General features: G+C 37.1%; 2 protein-coding genes across 6 annotated transcripts; both read right to left on the reverse strand.

The window, feature by feature from the left end:
• Positions 1-546: 546 nt before the first annotated feature.
• On the reverse strand, positions 547-18008 carry LOC114714642 (aspartic proteinase). Of its 5 annotated transcripts, none has more exons than XM_028899397.1 (14): positions 4488-4538; positions 3838-4218; positions 3686-3746; positions 3337-3431; positions 3089-3201; positions 2834-3002; positions 2681-2720; positions 2509-2573; positions 1888-2001; positions 1720-1784; positions 1449-1605; positions 1247-1366; positions 1036-1124; positions 547-940 (listed from the first exon to the last, which is right to left on the reverse strand). In XM_028899397.1, exons 1-14 carry the CDS (start codon positions 4521-4523, stop codon positions 856-858), a joined length of 1590 nt encoding a protein of 529 aa, XP_028755230.1. In that variant the 5' UTR covers positions 4524-4538; the 3' UTR covers positions 547-855. The 5 variants fall into 5 exon arrangements, with proteins under 5 accessions (XP_028755230.1, XP_028755232.1, XP_028755234.1 ...); XM_028899399.1 differs by lacking the exon at positions 4488-4538 and adding an exon at positions 18004-18008 and having other exon boundaries at positions 666-940; XM_028899401.1 differs by lacking the exon at positions 4488-4538 and adding an exon at positions 4672-4727 and having other exon boundaries at positions 666-940.
• Positions 16697-19474, reverse strand: LOC114714641 (probable WRKY transcription factor 31). Its single transcript, XM_028899395.1, has 6 exons — positions 19170-19474; positions 18941-19045; positions 18523-18690; positions 18078-18422; positions 17853-17966; positions 16697-17740 (listed from the first exon to the last, which is right to left on the reverse strand). Exons 1-6 carry the CDS (start codon positions 19413-19415, stop codon positions 17024-17026), a joined length of 1695 nt encoding a protein of 564 aa, XP_028755228.1. The 5' UTR covers positions 19416-19474; the 3' UTR covers positions 16697-17023.
• Between the last annotated feature and the right edge of the window lie 4424 nt (positions 19475-23898).

Genomic DNA, 23898 nt, shown 5'->3' on the forward strand with positions numbered 1-23898 from the left:
GAGTGTGGGCAGGGGTGTGTGCTAATTCTTATATTTTATCCAATTCCAATATTTCAGATTTTTTTTGGTTTTTGCATTTCCAATATTTCAGATTATAAACCACAACGCTTTCTCAGGCCAAATTAAAAACAAAAAACAAAAAACCATATACGCTTTATCTTCCATGGTCTTGATAAGAACAGAATCTTTTTGACAAAGGATGGTATAATTAGAAAAATATTTTTAAATAAAATAATATCTTTTCAACTTTTTTTAACCAGCAGCTTATTTAAATTACGCGACACGCAGCTCTTTATTTTTCATAAATTAAAAAATACACCGCCTTTTATAAAACCAACAAGATTATCAAGATATAACAAAAATTGGATGATATTATAGAAATTAATTTGACCTCAATGTAACATTACTATACTGGGTCAATTTATTTTTCTATCGTTTTCATTCTTCTCCACCACCTAACGTTGTACCATTATCATCTCAAGCACCTTTAACTAATTCATCAAACATCTTAATTACTTTCCTGGTTGATTTTGCTAACCTTGTTAATTGAAACATTGCTAATCTTGCTAATAAACGACATGACGAACACATCACACACAAGCAACTAAACAGAAACGACGGCAAGTAAATAAGAGATCCCAAGAGCCATATCTACAACCCTTTTAACTTAACATTTTAATCCATAGTTCAGTGCCACATTACGGCCATAGCCTCACAAACACCAGTCAAGCGAGTAGCGAGAGTAAGTCGACAGTATATACAAAGCCATAACACTTTTAAGGTCCGTTATGATAGCTAGGAGTCCAAAAACCACAAGCAAATAACCATGGCTTTTGGGGGAAACATCACTTTGTTTCATGCTGCTTCAGCGAACCCCACCCTCAGCTTTCCAAAGTCAAACACTGTGTGATATCGCCCCATGAACACATCTCCAAGGATCCTGCATTATTTTGTGTGTGAAAATCATTTGAGTGAGAATCTTCATTAAAAGCAGGAAAAACAGTATTCAACAATGGAAGTAAAAGGTCAATATACCAGAGAGGGCCACGTGGTGGAGGAATATCTAAAGCAATGAAGCCACTAATGCATTGAGCTGCAGGGCCTTCTCCCACCTTCAGTATGTACTGAAGAAGAAACCACACCAATGAAAAACAAAATCAGTACAGGAGTTTTCATGCAGAACCAGTAGTGGTGGTGATGATCAGCCCTCTCACAAAGGGAAAGTAATCAAGTCAAGTCACTGTACCTCCTCTGGAGCAAGCTCAAAGGTTCTATCACCGATAGTGAAGGAAACAGCAGGCATTGATGAGATTTTTCCACATTCAACAGCGGATTGTCCCATTGGGCTAGGCATTTTATCACACAGCTGCAAAAACCATCATAGGCTAGAGTCAAGAGGAACAACAGGATCCGGATGAATATACTGAAATGGCAAAGCGAAAACTCACCTCGTTGATGTAGTTCATTATTTTATCCACTGTCTGATTCTGCCTCAGCTGACTTTGCATCCATACGACAGCCATCTCGCAGGCTTGGCAGGTAGCATCTCGCGTAAAACCAGGTGTTTTTCCTTCATTCTCATCCACCACACTCTCAATGCCCATACTATAGTGGAAATAGAGAGACTCTTCATTAATTATAATCACAAAACATCAAATATATCAAGGTGACAGAGACGATAACTGAAAATCCCTGGGGTGATTGATCTTTAGGCCTTACCTAACACCGTGAGTACCATCAGAAGCACACAATCCAATTTGGGAGCAAATCTTCTTCGGTTCTTCCTAAAGAAGTGAGAGGGCCACATGAAAATTCATCATCCAATGTGACCAGATTTGGTATCACAGCAAAAAGAATGCTAAGAATGAGGCAAAAAATGGTCCTTACTTTAGACAAAAGCAAGTCAATTATTGTTTGCCCATACTGTGCAACAACTGCCTTGCATTCTTGACTAACGACTCCAGCAGCTCCAATAGCTTGATTTATCATGGTAATTACGGACTAAAAGAGCACAACCAGATATTTGATCAGCAAAACAAGTTAGTCACAAGCAATGGACAAGAGTTTCTCCCATTTAATGATGTAATGGAGGAACTTAATTATCAAATTACAGAGGCCTAAAAGAATATTGGGAAACTTGATTCCATTTTCATACACAAAAAGCTGTGCACCTAACAGGAATAATTATTTGGTTGTCAGGTTCGATATCACCTTGTCAAAAAATGAGAACTACCGCATAACTGAAAAAAATAAACTATATATCAATATGAAAGGGGGCAAATCCACAAAAGCAATGCCGTCAACATTTAAAATTTCAGATTAACCAAAACCAACTTAGCTATTTCTGACCTAAGTCAGCATTTCAGTCATCTTACTACCTCCCACCCCCTATTATACTGTTTATCCCAAGTGGTCAGTGCAGAATCTGTAGGCCTATCAAATTCTACTGACAGAAACGAGGAGTTGCATAGCATATATCACCATAACCCTAGAAGCATTAGTTCATACCGTGGGGCCTGCTAACAAAGAAGTCCCAGAATCGGCTATAGCTGCACAGCCATTGGCACAAAATCCTGAAGGAAAATATGCTCAGGTCAGGATCAAAGTATAAAACCGCAAAGCAAGGAATCATGTCATAAAGAAAACATATTAGCATGTCTTATCAGTTTCCTACACGTACCGGTGGATTTGCCATCAACAAGGACATCTCCCATGTCAAACTATCAAAACACCAAGACACAATTAACAGTGAGCAGATAATAAGTGGGAAAAAATAAAGCATAAACAAATGCATCAGAAAGTAGAACGATAAACAAATAACTTGAAAAACAACCTGCCAATAGCCTTTTTGTGTCACAGGTACATAAGTGTGCTGGCCCTTGTAGTGAGCAGGATCAGCACCACCAAAGACAATCTCACCCCCTTCCTCTTCATCTGGATTACGATTCAACCAGAACGAAAATACTGGTTCCTTAATAAGACCTTGTTTAACCATATTGTACCTGAGACAAGTGTATGCCCTATGATCAAATGGACATTTAACAAAACCCAAGTAAAACGTGGGAACAAAATTTAAATGTGTTATTACCACACTGGAACAGCTTTTCCAACCGAGATTTCTTGAAATCCAAGTCCTAAAATACCATCGAATTTGCCCATCAAAAATGTAACACCAGGCTCCCTTGTTGCTTCAATAAATTCCTGACGGGAAACGGAAGGTATTCTATGTCAATATATTAACTCAACTATATAGTAAAAGAACTCAGCTTTTTTCTCACACAACCCCCAACCCAAAAAATAAAAAAACCGTATGTAGGGATTGGCAATCGGCATTACCTGCTTCTTAACAACTATGTCACCAACTCTGACGTTGTCATAGCTAAAGAAACCAGAAATTGCTCCAGTACCATACTGAATTGCAGCAGAAGTTCCTACAACAACAGCGAGACAAATTTGATCGTTAGACAAGAAGACGACACCTCAACATCTCTGGTTCAAATTGTCAATTTTGTGATCAGACACACTTTATCCCTCAGAAACTCCATGTTTCAGTCAAATTGAGATTCTGATCAGACCATAGAATATTTTATTGATAAAGAAAGACAGCAAGATTAACAAAAGACAACAAAAATATAACAGACTGAGCAGTTATAGAGTCTTCTTCAATAGGAAAAGGTAGACGAACCATTTTTCCTGTAGGTACTGGATTGGCTAGACTTATATTTGGCATGGAAATAGCACGAAAGCTGCACCTCAAATGCAAGAATAAATCAGCAAAATGAGAAAGTAAATCTAATATAGAAATATTATGGAAGGCATGAGTCTATAAAAGCTGACCGAGAAATGACACCTGGACGATGGGACCCACAAATTAGAGCTCCCCGTATCAAAGATAACGCTGAATTTCTGAGGAGGGTTACCAATGGCTATTTCACCAAAGTACTGAGCATCCATGTAATTCTTTAACGCAACAATATCAGAGCCCGCAGCAGCATCTCCAAGATTACTTTGGAGATGATACTTTCTAATGGAAGATCGGAACGCCTCTCCCTCCTTGGACCCGAGCCGAGCAGCAAGCCGGTTGTTCGGGTCCAACTTCACTTTCTTCAGTCCAATCCTACGCAGCCCATCGCTGGGCTCGCAAAAAACCAGCGAAAGCAACAAGCTTGACAGAAAGAAACATAACAGAACAGCATTCATCTTGTTTCCCATTCCGAACTGGTCAACCAAACAGAGAATTTCCAGTTCAGAAAAACATAAAGCCAGTGACGAAAATTATAAAATGACTGCATGCATTCAGAAGTAAATGAGAATTTAGAAGGAAAGACATCCAAATCGCGAGGAAACGAATTGATAAAACCCAAAAAAAAAAAAAAAGAAGAGATTCCTTTTTTATCTTCGCGACGAAGGAATCGAAAAAAAAAGCATCAGAAGGCATAGGAATGGTATACAACAAAAGAGAATAAGAACCGAAGAGAAAAGAACACCACAATCAAACCGATTCTGTATTCAGACCAGCGCATGATCAACGATCATCATCACAATAAATCAAGCAGTAAAGCCCACCACAAATCGGAATGATAAACTAAAAACAAAAACAGAATCTTTAATGGAGCAAGTGAATGTTGGAAACAGATTGCATGATCATGGAAATGGGAATGAAAAACTGACCAGGATCCACAAGAGAGTCAGAACAGAGGTAGGCGAGATGAGGAAAGTGCGAGGCTTTAATAGAGCAGGCGAGGGGTTAAAGTATGGGGGAGAGACTAAAAAGGACGCGATTCTGGTGGAGACAGGCAAAGCGAGGCGTTGGAATCTTTGATGGGAACCGTCCGATGAAATGGGGGTGATCTGGAGCCGTCGAAAAAGGATGACCACCCTTTAATTAAAAAATTGATAACGGAAATGCGTAAGCAGGCTTTGCCTTCCTCAGAACGCGACACCTCCACCTCCTTCATTCTCGAGCTTTTAAACCCCCCACTACCCTTATTCTGTTCTTTAGCGCGTTTGTTATAATAAAAAAAAAACAGAAAGCGGATTGTTTATTCGATAATCTCTATTTCACGTTTTTTCTTTGTGTGGTGACACCGCTATTCTCAACCAGGCCATCTTTCAAGTATAACAACAGATTCAAACTAATCTAAATCAAGACATGACAGGAATTATTAAAATTGGTGTTTTTGGTTCTAAAAATACTACATTCTCACATCTCAAATTCGAAACTCATGGTAAAACTAGAACAGTTCCAGCCAACTGCGTTACCACATCTATTTCACGTTTTTGTTTCTAAATAGATGAGTATAATATAATTATTTCACTCTCAAAGGTATTTGCATCAAACCATCCATCAATGGTTGGCGCATCGCGTTTGTCAACATAAAATAATGAGCATGACAAAGAGAATTAGTGTGAGGATGAGGACGTATAAGAGTATAATAATATATGATATTAATGATATTTGGGGAGAATTAAGACTTGGTTAGGCCGAAGAGAAAGCTTAATGCTTAAGAATTAAACTTTAAAGTGACGGATTGGGATTGGAGGATGTGTTGAATATTGTAAAATTTAAAAGGGCTGGGAAGGCCAAAATGGAAAGAAATAAAAAAGTGAAAATATGTGGCTCAAGGCAGTGAAAGAAAAGTGAAAAGATCATCAAAAGGAATGCAGTTTACGGATCTGCCATTTGTTTTCAACAAAATAAGAACACCTGCCATTAAGTGCAAACTCCAAGTTGCCATCACGGATCTGCCTTGACTTGCGTCACGAAAACACCCCTCAAAACTTGCAAACCCAATAGTCATTATTTGGGCGAAAAGGCAAAATGTTCTGTTTAAAAACTTTATTGTTTTGGTCAAAAAAATAAAGACCTGAATTTGCCAACAATCTCTTGGATGGGTAGCACAGATCGAGACAAGTTCGAGCCGGCCTTTGTACTAAAACAATAAGAAATACCTGAATGATATCTTCTGTGTATGAATTTTGTACTTTTCATGTATATGTCAATTTCTTTCTAGTAATTATTAGAGATATTGAATGAATATCTGGCGTTCGCATTCCGTGCTCATTGATGAGCATTTTTATTTTTTTAGTGCTGAGCATTTTTATTTTTATTTTTTTGTTACAAAAAAATTTATACCATGTCAAATTATTAATATTAAATTATCTTGATATTTAATTTAGTCTTCAATATAATATTCTAATCTACTTTATCTCTTATATATATTTATTTTTTTCAATATAGTCCTTATAATAATTGTACGTGTTAAAGATTTAATTAATTGTTGATTTTAGTTAATACACATAATTAGTGAGAGGCATTTTAGAGAAAACAACATTTATTTATTACAACTGACTAATTTAGCTAATTTTTGTAGTATACTTGAATTAGTTAAACTAACTCTTATATTAAGAATCTGAAAAAGTATGTATTAAAATTATTTTTGGTTAACATTTATCTAGTACTCAAAAATATTTTTTTAGATGTTTTCAATATCTTAAAGTATTTTATGATTTATTTAGTACCTTAAAATATTTTTTCATGTGCATTTAATGTTTTAAAAAATTTCTATTTCTTGATATTGTATCATAAAATTTTTTAGAATACTAAAAATATTTTATGATACTAAATAAATCATAAAAGACTTTAGAATACTAGATCCAAAAATATGTTTTTAGGTAAGCCCAGTCACAAAGTATTTTAAAATAATGAACATATATGAAAAAATATTTTAGGTACCAAATAGATCACAAAATACTTTAAAATACTAGATTCTTAAATATTTTTTCAAATGCAGTGTCAGAAAATATTTTAGAACACTAAATACATATGAGAAAATATTTTAAAATATTGAATGTGTAAAAAAATATTTAAGAATATTAGATAAACTTTAACTAAAAATAATTCTAATACATATATTTTTTTGTAATAAAAAAAAAAGTCCCTCATACGTTTTGAGTGCTGAGCACTCCGTCCTCATCAAGATGATGAGCACGGAATGCGGATCCGAATATCTGTTTGTTTAGATTGTAGATATATATCCACGTCGTCTAATTAATTATGGAAAGGAAGAAGAAAAGAAAGATGCAGACAGAAGTAGCGTGAGAGAAGAAGGAAGGAAGGAAGGTGGTAAGGAGAAAAGCAAAGACATAGAGTGCAAGGCATGGCGTAGTAGTCCAAGTGGGAGGAATACTGTTTCCATGGCTGCAAGCAACCTCGTCTATAACTCGCAGGTTATCCCAATTCCCAACAGCCACTCCTTTTACTTGCTACCTTCACTCTTTCTATTCTGCTCCCTTCTCCTGTCCCTGTCACTGTCCTCTTCCTTCTACAGTTTATGCTTTTGTTCAGAGTGTTCCATTCCCTTACCTACTCGCAACCGACTACCACACGTTTCCCCACATATCAGTATATATCACTCACAAGACAGCAAAACAATTCTTTTACATTTCTACCTCCATTTTCCTTCCTTACTCTTTACGTACTATCCCTCCATTCTGTAGTTTTTATGGCTTCTTCTTCCTCCTCCTCGCTGCTCATAGTTTCATATTACTGTTTTGATCCTTCATTGGATTCACAGTATTGCTTATCTTTTCACTTTGCTCCGTCTTCAATAATCCTCACTGGTGACTCTAGTTTTCCTTTTCCAATTTACACTCAGAGGTCAGTATGATGATGTGCACTATTGTTTTGTTTCACATCGTAATTTTGATATTTTCTGACAATTATTTAGTCACTTAGATGTGTGAACTATTTTGAACATTTATATTATACTCCTGGTCCTTAATATAAGACCCATTTAACTAATTTAATTAGATTAAGGAAGTTAGGTAAGTTAGTTAATTATAAGAAAAGTGACACATTTTTCCCAAAATACCAGAATCATCTTTCTTAATACCCCTCTCCCTCTTCTACTTGATTATGGGTGAGAGAGTATCTATAGGGGTCATTTAGAGAAAACTGATAAATATGAGAAATGGGTCTTATATTTAGGACCAAAACTAACTCAAGAATTGGGTCCTATATTAAGGACCGGAGGAGTAATTTTTTTTAACTCAAACATTCCAATTAATAAAGCTCGTGCACTTTAATTTAAAAAAATACTAAATTTCTATACGCTGAAATAGATCCACTAGGCCATCATTCCATTTTCTATTCGTTTTAGCTCGGTTAAGTAGAGAGCCTGCTTTGGCAAAAGCACACAGAGCCTGCTTTTGACCAAAAAAGTGGAGAGCCTGCTAGCCCGATTTAACCCACATGGGCTGGGCCTTTTGTTTATTGGTTGGCCCATCACAACATAGGACAAGCCCTAACGGAACAATTTCTGCCGCTTCGTTTCACCTGGACCCTTTCTTTTTTTTAATCAAGATGAGAAGCATTTTACTTGGACATACCTAGAAATTTTTTTCCTCAGATACCCCCAGCTGATAAAAATGAAATGGGCCAGTCTTCCACAAAATTTGAACTTCTATTAAAAAAAAAATCTATATTTGATATCCGATAATACTTCTAATAATATTACTTTCAATCAAAGGATATATTTGCTTTGGGAAAAAAAAATTATGCAAGGTAAATTGAACTTTTTCTTTTGCCGACAGTTAATTTAACATTGCATTTATTTAATTCTGAATTCTGAAATAAAAGAAAAGAAACAGCTTTTTAGCAAATGATGGATGCTGAAAAGGAGTTTTGAGAGTAAAAATCTAGAAGCATTAATGGTTCATTGAATATTGAACAAAATAAAAAGGAGAGATTGAAGGAGCTTCACGCGACGAAGGTGATTGGATATTTACTCACATGCATGCATGAAACCTTTAACCTCTTGAAACTTATAACTAATTGAAAAAGATGGCTCTTCTTTTCCTGAACTTGTTCTTTCCTTTTTGCATTTCTTTATTCTCCTTTTGGACTTGGCGTCCTCATCCACATGTCATTGGTTGGAGGGTATTAAATGTATAGTTTTTGTTTAGTTAGTGTTTGATAGTTGGGCCTGTCTGGTTGAATATTGTAGGCCCATTAGTCCAGTAGTTTGTTACTTCGTTCAGTTCAGTTTTGTCCAATATAAAGAGGTGTGGACTGATGTATTAAGTATGTAAGCCATTTTACAGAATGATATGAGAATTGAATTTGTTTCAGCTTTCCGCGAATACTCTGATTCTTATCATGGCATCAGAGCACATGTTGCGATCCAAAAGATTATTTCGTGAGGAAGCCCAATACATCAAGTCGAGCTCGGTGTCGGAAGTTCAAGATTAACCCAGAGCGTTTCGTTTCACATATTCACCGTCTGTCCCGAAACCAAGAACGCACCCTTACCGATTTTACAATCTGCAAACCCTAACCAGACTATTGCAAGAAGCATGGGAGAAGAGAAGGCAGCCGGAGAATCGAGCGTCAATTTCGCACATCCCCTTTACTTGCATCCCTCCGAGACGCAAGGAGCTTCCATCATTAGTCAGGTATTAACCGGCAGCGATAACTACACAATCTGGAGCAAGGCTATGTTAATAGCCTTGAGAGGGAAGAACAAGGTCGGGTTTATCGACGGGTCATGCAAGAAGTGTGATCAAGAACCCAATCTCCAGAATCTTTGGGAACGGTGCAACGCCGTTGTTTTCTCTTGGATCTTGAACTCTGTTTCGAAGGACTTGGCGAACAGTTTAGTGTATCTTCAGGAAGCGCACGTTGCGTGGGAGGATTTAAAGGAGCGTTTCGATAAGATATCCGGCTCCAGAGTTTTCTCCCTCCATCGAGAAATACATTCGCTGCGCCAAGGTGAGTTAACAATTTCTGGGTATTACTCACGGTTAAAGGAACTCTGGGAAGAGCAGGCTAATATTGTGGGAATCCCGTCTTGTAAATGTGCTACATCTAAAGCCTATAACGAGGCTATGCAACAGCAAAGGTTACTCCAGTTTTTGATGGGGTTAAACGAGGTCTACGATAATGCGAGAGGCCAAATACTTTTAATGTACCCCCTTCCCACGGTTAATCAATCATATGCGATGGTTCTGGAAGTTGAGGCACAGAAAAATATTGCCAGTATGGAGAAGGTTAATGTCACCGAAGGGGCAGCGATGATTGCTAAAGGCAGAGGCAGAGGAAGAGGTAGGGGGAGAGGAAATCCCCCACCGGAATGCAATCACTGCCATAAGAGAGGACATACAAGGGATAATTGCTGGGAGCTTATCGGGTTTCCAGCTGATTTCAAAAGTAATAAAGGGAGACAGAATCAAGAAGTCAGAGGAAAACAGAGTGGGAGCAATCGGGAAGGAGAGGCTCTCACAAATGTCTCCACCGTCTCACCAAGCTTTACAGCAGAGCAATATGAACGCTTGCTGGAGCTGTTGAAAAAGGACTCGAATGCTGATGCTCATGCGTTAAGCGGTACAGGTTTGCCAATTCTATACTCTTCTGATTTAAAACACAGTAAGTGGGTCTTAGATTCAGGAGCCACCACACATATGGTCAGTGACCTAGGATTATTGGACAATTATGCAACTTATAATGGACCAATTAAAACTATAAGGGTTCCAAATGGAGACAGATTTTCTGTGACTCACGTAGGAGATATTAAATTTCCTAATGGAATTGAATTAAAAGGGATTTTATATGCTGCTGAGCTTCAATTCAATCTAATATCTGTTTCTAGGGTCACTAAAGAACTATTCTGTGTGGTATCTTTCTATCCTGATAGATGTATGTTGCAGGACCTTCAGGATGGGAGAATGATGGGGATTGGTAGAGTAGTGCACGGTTTATACCTTCTGGATTTAGAAAAGAGTTACATTGATACAAGGATAGATACTGATACTTGCTGTTCTGTGAATCATACTGATCTGTGGCTTTTACATAAAAGATTTGGACACACTCCTGTGAATGTGTTGAGACACTTAGACATTGTACATGACAAATCAGTGAATATGAATAAAAGTTGTGATGTTTGTTTCCAGTCCAAGCAGACCAAACTTCCTTTCCCTTCTAGCTGTATTAAAACTAAAAAATGTTTTGATCTAATTCATATGGATGTTTGGGGGCCTTACAAAGTACCCACTCATTCAGGCTTTCAATATTTTCTGACTATAGTGGACGATTTTTCTAGATCAACTTGGACGTATTTGATGAAACATAAATCTGAAACTGTTAGTCATATCAAGAATTTTTTTGCTTATGTTCAAAATCAGTTTGAAAAATCTGTTAAAAGGGTAAGAAGCGATAATGGCACTGAATTTATTAACCATGAATTAACAAAGTATTTCCAAGATAGGGGTGTCATACATGAAAGTTCTTGTCCTTATACTCCTGAGCAGAATGGTGTTGTAGAAAGAAAACACAGGACCTTAATGCAAATTGCAAGAGGTCTAATAATACAATCAGGTTTGCCAATCAAGTTTTGGGGTGAATGCGTTAAAATGGCAACTCATCTAGCAAATAGAATTCCTAGCCGAATATTAGATTTCAAGAGTTCCTATCAACTTGTGCATGGTCGGACCCCTGACTATGCTGATTTAAGAGTTTTTGGTTGTTTAGCTTATGCCACAAATCTTATTAATTCAGATAAGTTTCAATCTAGGTCAATACCATGTGTTTTCTTAGGGTATTCTGATAATAAAAAGGGGTATATTTTGCTGAATCTAAAAGATCATAGACTGTTTATAAGTAGACATGTAAGGTTTGTTGAGGATGTTTTTCCATTTCAGATCACCAATGGTACGGATCAAGGGGGAGTGTCTGATGAGGTTAAAAAAATGTTTTATTTTGATGATCATAATGAGCACTCTCAGTCGGAATTCACAAGGAATTCTAGCTCTACATCCAATTCAGTGACTAATAATGATGATAATGTTGATTCTGTGATTGATAATGCTAATGATCAGCCCTTAAATTGCACTGGTGTGAACTCTGATTGTGTTAATGAACGTCCTGTGAGAGAGAGACGTCCCCCTATATGGTCTAGAGATTATGTTTGTAACATGGCGAAGTCCAATACTGGTGAATCTGCTTGTAACACAGTAAAGAGATCTGTATGCAAATATCCAATAGAGAATTATATATCATATGATGGTGTTTCCCCTTCACATATGAGCTTTCTTTGTTCGATTGATTCTGTCATTGAGCCTATCTACTATGCTGATGCTGTGTGTGACAATAATTGGGTAATAGCTATGAAAAATGAAATAAAGGCTTTAGAACAGAATGAAACATGGGATATTGTTCATTTACCTAAAGGAAAAAGGCCAATAGGATGTAAGTGGGTTTATAAGGTAAAATATAAGCCAGATGGGACCATTGATAAATATAAAGCTAGATTAGTAGCAAAAGGCTATAGTCAGATTGAAGGGGTTGATTATAATGAAACATTTTTCTCCTGTGGTGAAAATGGTCACTGTTAGAACTGTTTTAAAGATAGCCGCTGTGAATAATTGGCCATTGTATCAAATGGATGTGAATAATGCCTTTTTGCAGGGAGATCTTGATGAAGAAGTTTACATGACCATACCCCAAGGTTTTAAGAACCAAGGGAATAATATGGTGTGTAAACTTAAGAAGTCCCTCTATGGACTCAAACAAGCTTCAAGGCAGTGGAATCAAAAACTTTCACTGTCTTTGATTAGTGGAGGTTTTGTGCAGAGTAAACATGATTATTCTTTGTATATTAAACATTATGATGATGCTTTTGTAGTTATTCTGGTTTATGTGGATGACTTATTGATTACTGGGAGTTCTGAGCAAAGAATTATTCAGGTTAAATCATATCTGCATAGTCATTTTAAAATCAAGGACTTAGGTGTCATGAAATATTTTTTGGGCATTGAGGTGGCAAGGTCCAGAAAGGGAATCATACTGTCCCAAAGGAAATATATACTAGATCTTCTTGCAGAAACAGGTATGAGTGGTTGTAGACCCCTCAGTTTGCCTATGCCACAGCATTTAAAATTGACAGCTTATGAAGAAGGGAAGCATCGAAAGGAGGATTTGTTCCCAGAACCAGGGAAGTATAGGAGGCTGATAGGAAAACTAATATATTTAACTATGACAAGGCCTGATATTTCCTTTCCTGTGCAGGTATTGAGTCAGTTCATGCAACTACCAATGAAGTGTCATTGGGGAGCTGCTATGGGAGTGCTGAGATACCTCAAACAATCGCCTGGTCTTGGAATTCAGCTGAGCTCAAAGGGGGATTTGAAGCTTCACTGCTTTTGTGATTCAGATTGGGGGTCATGTGAGACCACGCGGAGGTCCGTGACTGGCTATCTTCTCAAATTAGGAGATGCACTTATAATCTGGAAGACAAAGAAGCAAGTGACAGTTTCAAGATCCTCTGCTGAAGCTGAGTATAGGGCATTGGGTTCAGCTGTCTCTGAAGTAATCTGGGTGAGAGGTCTTTTAGCCGATCTGGGGGTGTCTGTACAGGAGCCAGTGGATGTGCATTGTGACAGCAGACCTGCAATCTACATTGCAACAAATCCGGTCTTTCATGAGAGGACAAAGCATATTGAGATTGATTGTCACTTTGTAAGGGAAAAGGTGACAAAGGGTTTAATCAAATTGCAGCATGTAAGGTCTGCTGATCAAGAGGCTGACATATTAACCAAAGCAGTGGGTAAAGAAACACAGATGCGGTTACTTAGCAAGTTAGGTGCTTTAAACGTTTACCAGCCCCAAACTTGAGGGGGAGTATTAAATGTATAGTTTTTGTTTAGTTAGTGTTTGATAGTTGGGCCTGTCTGGTTGAATATTGTAGGCCCATTAGTCCAGTAGTTTGTTACTTCGTTCAGTTCAGTTTTGTCCAATATAAAGAGGTGTGGACTGATGTATTAAGTATGTAAGCCATTTTACAGAATGATATGAGAATTGAATTTGTTTCAGCTTTCCGCGAATACTCTGATTCTTATCAGAGGGATAAGAATGGTCGGGAAATCTAACTTTGTTTCTCTGGAATTCCAAAATGACTCGTAAACATAATGATCTTCGGGTGATGTTAAAGTTAGAACGTGAATTTACGAAATTATCTCTAAAAAGTGTCATTTGATTTGACCCAAATATGTAACATGGACTCGTGGCAATATAATCAACCAAATACATTGGGACATACACATCAATCTTACTTATTAATTCAAATATGTTTTAATTTTAAATACATCGATCGGGATATCCATGCGAATCAACTTACTACATTTTAGCATATCTCCATACTTTTTAAATTAAATAAAATACACGGTGAGACCCACGCCAACACAAGTGGAAATTTGCAAGTGGTTTTCCTTGATGGAAAAATGATTTTTTGTATATATATTCACTTTCATAACAAACATACACACAATCAAGAAATTAATGAAAAATTGACCTTACCTTTTTTATGGTTAAGTAAAATTCATGATCCAAGTCTTCATTAGAAAGTACTCCTCCAGTTTTTAATACAAGACTTATTTAACTAATTTAATTAGATTAAAAAAGTCAGGTAAATTAGTTAATTATAAAAAATATGACATGTTTTTTTCCTAAAACACAATAATCATTTTTCTTAATATCCTCACTTCCTTTTCTACTTGATTATAGTTAAGGAAGTATTCATAGGAGTAATTTAAGAAAAACTGATAAATATGATAAATAAATCTTTTATTTAGAATCAAAATTAACTCAATAATTAGGTAATATATAAGAACTAGAGGACTATCAATAAAATGAATCACTCTCAAAACCGTGAGCTCTCGATGAGTCTCTTGCTCTTCAAGAAATATCAAAACTTTTCAAATGGATGGAACTCAATAAATGCATATCGTATCATATAAGTGCATATCGTATCATATCTTATTTTGTTAATATATATCAGATTACATGGATCTGCATAGAAGAGAATAATATTTTTATTTTTAAAAAAGCATCGATTTCACAAGTAATATTAGTTTCAATAAATGTGACTGGGCTCATTTTCAAAGATTGTCATAAGTTGTCCATAAAATTCATTTTGCATAGGTCTTCCACCTTCACATGCAATCACATGATCCTATTCACAAATTAAACAATCATTTTTATCTTTGCTTCCTCTAAACAGATCTGACTTCTCAGTTCTCGTGTATTATTGTCCACGTACAGTAGATATATAATTACAAATGAAAGAAATCATATATCCGTACCTCCATTTGCAACTGCGTTTTTTTGGCCCCCCTACACATAGTTTATACAGAGTTAACTTTTCGAGGGATATGTTATATAAGCAAGCTCCGATGTGTTGTTGGCAAAAAAAAAAAAAAAGAAGAAGAAGAAGAAGAAAACATTTGCTGACGATCAAACACTAGAAGTAGTGGCTCCTATAAGACTCTATTTCTGTGGGTTAATTTCCAAGTAAAAAGAATGCAAAAATCTCGAAAACAGCTTTAATACACACACGCACATAGAGTAATCCCTCCAGTTTAGAATATAAATTGTAGTTTATAAAATATTTTAATAATGCTTTTATAAGATATCGCATTGAAGTCATTCATTTTTTTTAATTTAAAGATCGAGAAGGGGGGGAAACAGATTATGGGAAAATCACAATCCATTATCGCTTAAAAAGAATAAATCAGTCTTACTTGTATTTTACTCTTCCATAACACATGCCTGATTGGATGTTCTCATGTTTTGGTGATCGAATTCAGTAGTGCCTTTTAGAAAGAAAAAAGTCAAGAGTGCAATGAGGTCATTCACATGCATGCGGGAGCAATCTCTCACTCTGAGGCCTCTGACCTTAAATCGCCCAATAACAAACAGACACAAGGCATGCCTATGTGGCACCATCTTGACTATTGATCAGCTGGATATTTAAAAAGCTCTCATGCATATTCCAACATGGAATGAAATTTCAAAAATGAATTACTATATTGTTTGAGAATGAAGCAAAGTAGTATTATTTTCGATGGCACTTAATATTTGACATGATTATATTAATATTAACAAGTGATTATGCGTAAAATTAAGATCAAGTGTGAGTCTGTTATTATTATTATTAAGGCGGGGGAGAGGGAGAGAGAAAGAACAAGTCAAAGGTGGAAGACGAGGAAGAAGACCGGGGGTACGGTGGATAAGGTACGGTGCGACCAGCTCAGACATACACAGAAGTGACGTGCTGGACTGGACACCTCGCCATCTCTCACACATGATTGGTTGAATGGCACCGAGGTGGGCCCTAACGTGAGTCTCGTGGAAAAGTAAAAGTAAGTCAAAAATCCAATCCAGCTTGCTCCAATCCAATGAAACTCTCTCTCTCCCTGTCTCTCTCTCTCTCACTTCATTGACCCTATCATTACTCCGTTTCTTTTTCTTTATTACTTCCACGCAAACCGAGTGCCCACGTCCAGTCCACGTACTTGCCCCGAAGCTTCCCCCCATTTCTTTCTCTTACCTGTCATTTTTGAAATTTTGCAATGGCCGTATTTCTTGACCAATCACACTAATCCCCCCATTATTCTTTCTCAGCATACACTGTTCCTTGCCTCTTTCTTGACGCTTCTTTTGTCCTCCTCGGAAAACTCGGTCGTCTACGTTGCTTTCGAGTTCCCCAGATTGTGAAATTTCCCCAGAACCATATAGATAAGTTCGATTGATCCAGATGCCCCGGCTCAAGAGATATTCTCTACTAATTTCCTTGTCAGTTTTCAGACGGCGATTTCAGAATATGACTTTGAGTCTATTGCGTGAATAAAAATCTGGTACAAGTGGAGTATAATGGACGGTACTCATATTTTAAAAATTTGCTAAAATTTAAGGTACAAGATACAGAGATACATCGGTAGTAGGTACTGTGTGTTCTTTTCTTCCTGTCTATTTACTCGCATAATCCTAATCCCAAGTTATTCAAATAACGATGAAATAACAAAGAAAGAATGAGACTTCCCTCGTGATCTAAATCTTCCTCCCTCGCTAGACACGGAGAAAAATTTAAAGAAGAAAAAAAACATATGAACATTTTTCATTTCGTTCTCCCCCCTCCCCAAAAGTATGAAAGAAGAAACAAATTTACGAGAAACGAAAAAGACAAAGCTTTTACGGATTCCCTGAGAAACTGCTGATTGTGGTACCACATGTGATGTTGGGATTGCCGCTGCTATTGTTGTTGTTGCTGCTCGAGGGCACGCCGCCGCCATTAATGATGGAGGAGATGGCGGCCGCGAGCGCTGCTGTGAAGTTTGGGTCGGCCGTGATGGCCGCGGTAGCCGCGTTCACCGTGTCTGCCAATGATGGCTGCGGCGGTTGGCTTGGCTGCACCGGCCTGGGAGGTTGGTGGGCTAATTGGGAAGAAGATGAAGACGACGAACCCATATCCTGGGACAAGTGAAGGCCAGAGAACTTGGACTGATTGTAAAGTGCTTGCGAAAATGCCTGAGCCAAGTGATGTTGACCTGACGCCGTTGGTTGAACCTGAGGCTGCCCTTGGAAATTAGGTACCTGAAATGGAGGTCTCTGGAATTGCATAGGGTTGTTAATGTTGCTGTTTGAATTGTGAGTGAGGTCCAATGTTATAGTGGGAAACGGAGCCGAAGCCGAAAGCGTAGCCATGCTAGACGAACATGGAAGAATAGCCCTGGCCAGTAAGTTCGGATGCATTATTCCGTCTGCACTCGACATCGAACCCGACAACAACATGCTAGCAGCTGCAGTCGTCGTTGATGCCATCGCCATCGCCGCCGGCGGCAGCGGATGGTTATGGCTTCCTTCATAGGTAGTTATCAAAATCGTCCTGTCCTCCGCGCAACGTTGTACCTTAACAATTCGAAAGAGCGCATAACCTCGTCAGCCTTCCACTACTACAAATATTGATACTATTGGTTATATAGTATATAACTATATAACACAAAAAGATGAAAAGGCTTACTTGTTTGCGAACTGGGCAACCGACCGCCATGGTGCATCTATAGTAAGCACGAGGGCAAGGGTTTCCCTTTGCCATTTTCTGTCCGTATTTTCGCCACTGACACCCGTCACTGATCTGTAAGAGTCAAACAGAGATCAGTCTCAGTTATTACCATGAAATTCTGATGTGTCTTTTAATTAGCAGATATAGACAATTTAGTTCTTGATAAATTAATACTAGACATACCATGGGTGCCTCTGATCTGGCACGAACTGAGACGCGAGCTTTCCTCATAGTGGCTTCTGCGGCGGTACTGGTTGATGGGTCGGTGGAATTTGGGGAGGGGTTCAGCTTCTGAAGTTTGTTAGGACCACTGCCCCAGCCTTGGGGATGAACATCTGAGTCTGGGCTCTCTTCCCTCTCATTCTTACCACTGTTGTTGTTAACAGGAGGGGTGGTGGACCTTGTTCTTTCATCAGAAGTTGAATGGGATATCTCGTTATCTACTTCAGCTGTTCCACTTCTAGGCCGCAATTCCAGAAGCGGCATCGGTGCAATTTCTCTTTTGTCATCAGGTTTTGATTGAACAACCTAAGTCAACCCAAATTAGGTAAGCATACGAGATTCGAAACATTCATACATAAAAATTGGCCATAACATAATCTTGTGTTTCCACTGTATTCTTAATTACCTCATTTCCTGTGCTCTGCGTACGTTGAATCTGTTGCTGCTGCTGCTGCATTAAAGTGACAAGATGCATCTGCAGAGCCGCGTAATTACTGCTCACGTGACTCAACATGTCCCGCAGTTTCACGTTTTCAGCATTCATACGTTGAAGCTCCTCTTGCAGTTGCGCCAACTGAAACATACACCCGTAATTCTCAGTTTCAGACAGTCGGGCGGTAATCAAAATTTGCAGTAAAAGTTATTTCTCGACACGCAGAAATCAATTATACATCAAAATTTTTACCAGCCTTAGATAAATATCTATGAATTAACAAGGATAGCACCTAAAATTATCATAAACAGGAACTAACTAAGATCGGGATATATATGATATAGATCTTTTCTTGTATTAAACAATTAACGAAGACCATATATAAGCGTACCTCGGTTGAACTCTTGGCTCGCTTGATTTCGGCATCAGATGAAACTCCATCGTCCACCGTAGACTGATCGCTGCCAGTATGAGCAGTAAGGAGTTGCAAGCCAGTCTATATTAAAAAAAAACAAAATTAAAGAACGGAATCAGCATCATAACCATATGTATAGTCAAGAAATCAGAAAAAAAGATGTTTTAATCCAGATTAAGTGATGACAGATGAGGAGGGCGCATACGTTGACATGGGAAGGGGGTGATTCGGGGGGAGGATTCTCGTTCTTGACGGGTTTGAGAGGGGGAGGAGGAGGAGGAGGGTTGTTGCGATCGGAGAAGAAGTCGAGCTCGCCGGGGGGGAGGCGGGAGTCGGCGGCGGAGGGGCGAGTGAGATTAACGGGGAAGCCTAAAGAGGGAAGCATGGTGTGGGGGGAGAAAGCAGCGGCGGCGGGAGAAGAATCAAGAGCAAGACCCCATGCTTTGTCCATAAAAGAAGAGAGAAGAAGAAGGAAGACGACTACGCGGAGAAGAAAGCGTGGGAGGTGAATGAAGTGAGAAGTCTTCAAGAAAGGAACGAAGGAGGGTTTATAAAAGGAGAGGAAACGTCAGAGAGTGCGTCAGGTGTTGAAAAGAAGGGGAAGAGGAAGGAGGTTTCGTGAGGAAAAGAGTTTGACTGCTTCTAAAAAAGCAAATGAAGAGAAAGGGCCACCGCCCCGAATAGTGCGGCGCCTTCCACGTGACCAAAATCAATCAAAGTCAACTACTTTGACCAACCAGCGGGCCTGCTTCCCTTTCCCATTTCTCCTACTACTCTTCTAAATTTTAACTCCATCTTCCCAATTCTTAAAATTGCATAGTTTAAATTTCAAAATTTAAAATTCTATTTTTCCTATTGACAGGTTTAATTAATTAAGTATTCCTATTACGTAACATCATCAAGCTAATAAGCATAATATGTTTTGACATATTCACTTGCATTATTGCACAGCATCAAGTTGTGGTGAGATTTACGCGTTACACAAAACACCATTTAAAAACTCACATTTGTTTATGCTTTGTGTAGAAAATCATACCCTTGATAATCATCAATAATACAGTTCAACATAAATTATGTCTAAGCATGCCAGCAGAAAGAAGAAAAAGGAAGAGCCCGGTTCAAGAAGATTTTTTAGAAGACTTCAATTGAATATGGTACTCAATTATTTTTATCAACTGGTCATATAATTTTAAAGGTTAGAGTCATAGAAGTATACGTCCCCCCCCCCCCCAAATAATTTCGATCATATATCAAATCAACGTGATAATCAATAAATTAGTCACAACAACTATTTGTAAAATTTCAATTACTTCATTAACAATATCTATAAAATTTAATTGTCATCATCCAACCTTATTTATAGAAACGAAATTTTATAATTAGGACCGGAGGTATTATAAAATTTAATTGTCATCATCCAACCCATGTGAGTCGTAGGGCTTCCGACTCCTCTCTATCTTTAATGTCCCAGAAAATATAAGGCTTTACTGTCATCAGATTCAGATCATACTCCTTGTATCTCAAAGAATAATATTCATCAATTATTTGTGATTAAACCATTAGAAAATTAATTAGTGGGATGAAATTCAGCGTAAATTAAGTTACACTTTACAGCTAAAAAATAGAAAAATGAAAATGTATTGAATGAAATAATAATACGTGGGAGTCATACATGAGTACCACGGTATTATTTTATAACATCCTCAAAAAAATGGTTGAGAGTGATTATTAATATATAATAAATAAATAAATAATAAAGTTGAAATTAAAAGAGAGAGAAACGGGGGAGGAAAGAGCGGGCGGGCAAGTAAAGGGAGAGTGTGGGTGGGCCCGCCCACCCCTCGGATCTGCGTTCCCGGGAACCTTGTTGACTCTTTACTCCTGGGTCCCACCCCCGCTTCTTCTCCCCTTCCTTTTCCTTCCTTCCCCACCTCCTATTCGTTTTTTTAAAAATTATTTTAATTAGGGAGAACCGTTTTCACCCAAAAAAAAAAGAGGGGAGAATTCAATCCCCTTAAAAAAAAAATTGAAATAATAAATTTTTATAATAACGTGTTGTTATTTGCAAATTTAATATTATCAAACTTATTAAGGTGTTGTTACCAAACATGATTTAATATTTAGTAATTTTAAACTTATTTGTGTGAAATTCTCCTTTTTAATTATTCACATCAAAATCTTTTTATATTGCATTAAATATCAATTTTTAGCTTTTGTTTGAAAAATAAATAAATTGTTTTAGATAGGTAGGTGGGTGCCTTCTCAACGACGCACCAAGCTTTCCAGAGATGTTTGCTAATTCATACTAATTTGTCAAGTAATAGGGTAGCCCATTGTTTATTGTTTTGAATTTGATGAGTGCGAATCACACCAAAAACATAGAAAACTTGCCGCAATCATTGATGAATTGAACTGTCCAAGTTCATTCTTCACATTACACGGAGCAACAAACGAAGTTTTTCACGATTTCATAGACTTTAAGTGACTTCTTCATTCGATCAATTTCACTTAATTTAACTTCTTCCATGTGCAAATCATTTGACTATGTGTATAGTGACATTTCAACAAAATATATACACACACACATTATTGTGCAAATTACAGTTTAATTTGTTTATGTTTGATATGGTTGGATCGTATCCCTTGTCTGACCATACTGTGCCATTATCATTTTCTATTTTATGCATATATACACTGGCACATAATATTAAAAACTACTCTTTTGTCGATGACTTGTGATAAAATCATAATATTATCTAGTACCATACACAAAAATACCCAACATATACATACATATATCGATTTCAATTTCACTCCTTTTCTTTTCAAATTTTTAGTGCATGACATTGCTTTCTTTCTTTTTTTTTTTTTTTTTTGGGTTAATCTATATAGATGTAAACAGCTACGTACAGAAACTAGATATTTACTTCTATTCTGTTCTAACTTTTCAAATTTATAGGTCGGCGTCCAAATTTTTAATGAGCTTATTACTATAATGTGACCTTTTTTTTGGCTTTGCATAATGTTGCAAAGCCAGGTGTTGATCAGGGAATCAAACAAGTTAATAAATGGTAGTGACTCATAACCACTCTCACTGATAGAAACAACTTAACAGACCTATGATAGACCATAAACCAAAAAATAATTAAGGATCCGCTGTCATCATTTTGACAAACGAAGGAGTGATAGGTTACAATAGTACTATTCAGGATGTGATATATTTGAGACTATGAAGAGAAAATAATTAATTCTCTATAAAGTTAAAATTGTTATCCCCACACTAAACCTCCGAGGGAGTAACCTTCGCCAGCTAATCTAAATTTTAAACAGAGTTATTTCTTCTGTTTTGTTTTTACTCCATCACTGGGCACACTTTTTAATTTCATTATTATTTAATTTGATGAGCGTGCATACGTGTGAACATACATAAAAGGAAAACACAACATCATGATGTAAAATGGGTGTGGAAAAGGCCCTCGTGTATTTCGGTCCAACCATAGTCAAAAGGTGACAGAGCAGGACGAGGAAATATAAGGAAAAGCACATAATGATAATGGCCTACACAAGAGAAAAGAGAGAATAATTAAAGAAGTAAAAAATTATAAACAAAGGAGAGATGCTAATAATCCCTCTGTACATACTACTTTTTAGCACGTTTCCATGCAATTGATGAGGAAGCAAAATTCAATTTCTTGCGACGTTCTACGTTGGCTTTTGGTCTCTTTAGCGTTGCCTTTCCAAGCTTCTTTTGAAAAAAATAAAAAACGGCACCAGATTTGAGAGGAAAAAGGCATTCCTTGGTATGGCTTAACCAATAAAGAAAGGGAAAAAAACCCATATAACGTTTCAATTCATTCATTCATTGGAGCTTCCCTTTCTTTACCTTGACTATGAATCGGAGGAGGCTTTCTTTGAACCGACTACTTCATTAACTGAACATGGCCCATTACAGTAAAAGCCAACGTCGGCTTAACTTTGACTATAGTTCTCCTTTTTTAATACTGCACGTCAAACTTTCAGTGAGAATAGTATTACCCTACCTAGCCTGCGTTATCACGAGCCAGTTTCCTTTTCCCCTTTTCATCAAATTATAATTTCCACCTTCCTTACGTTATAGTATATGACACTGATAATTATCATATGTATTACTTCTGATTTTTAATATAAGAGTTAATTTGATATTTATTTTGGTCTTAAATATATGATCTTAATTCATTTTTTTTATATTTAATATTTATTTTTTTAAGATAGTCTTTGTAGTAGTCGGATATAGAATGATAGGTCTGGCTAATGCATATAACTAACAAGGGTATTAAAAAAATAACACATATTTATTACAAATAACTAATTTAATTAATTTTTTTAAATTTCTGTAAATCAGTTAACTAGCTCTTAACATTAGGGATGAAATTAGAGTTATTTTTAATGAAATCATTACAGACCTTTTTTTTTTTTTGGACCGGAAAATCATTACAGACCTTATAGCTTGTACAACATGGGACTTGAAAATATAGCAGAAGAGATTGGAGGGTGTAACAACATTATTAATTCGCATTTATGGTCATCAACAACCTTCCTGCCATGGTGACAGGCTGTTGAGAGAAGAAAATTTAGTTTCTGCCGGTGATCCATCACGCAAATATATTCAGTTTTGATTAAAACTGAAGAAAAGCTTCACAAATTAAAGTTTCAGCAACAACGGTTGATTTAAGTGCAAAAAGAGGACGATAATTCTTGAGAAAGATCGGGAATTCAAATCTGATGGGTTCAAAAGAATACTCGAAAGTCTCAAATCATATCAGAGAAGAAACCATATTCACGGGATCCATTCTATTGCGCGTGACTTAATATTAAATTGGACCCGCCGGCGAATGAATTGCCACGGTTCTTTTTGCACAGTAGAAACATTTTGGATCAGTTCGAACAGTGATTTT

Source organism: Neltuma alba, unplaced genomic scaffold (genome assembly GCF_004799145.2).
Source record: "Neltuma alba isolate B1F8T4 unplaced genomic scaffold, ASM479914v2 tig00011524_pilon, whole genome shotgun sequence".
NCBI lineage: Eukaryota > Viridiplantae > Streptophyta > Magnoliopsida > Fabales > Fabaceae > Neltuma > Neltuma alba.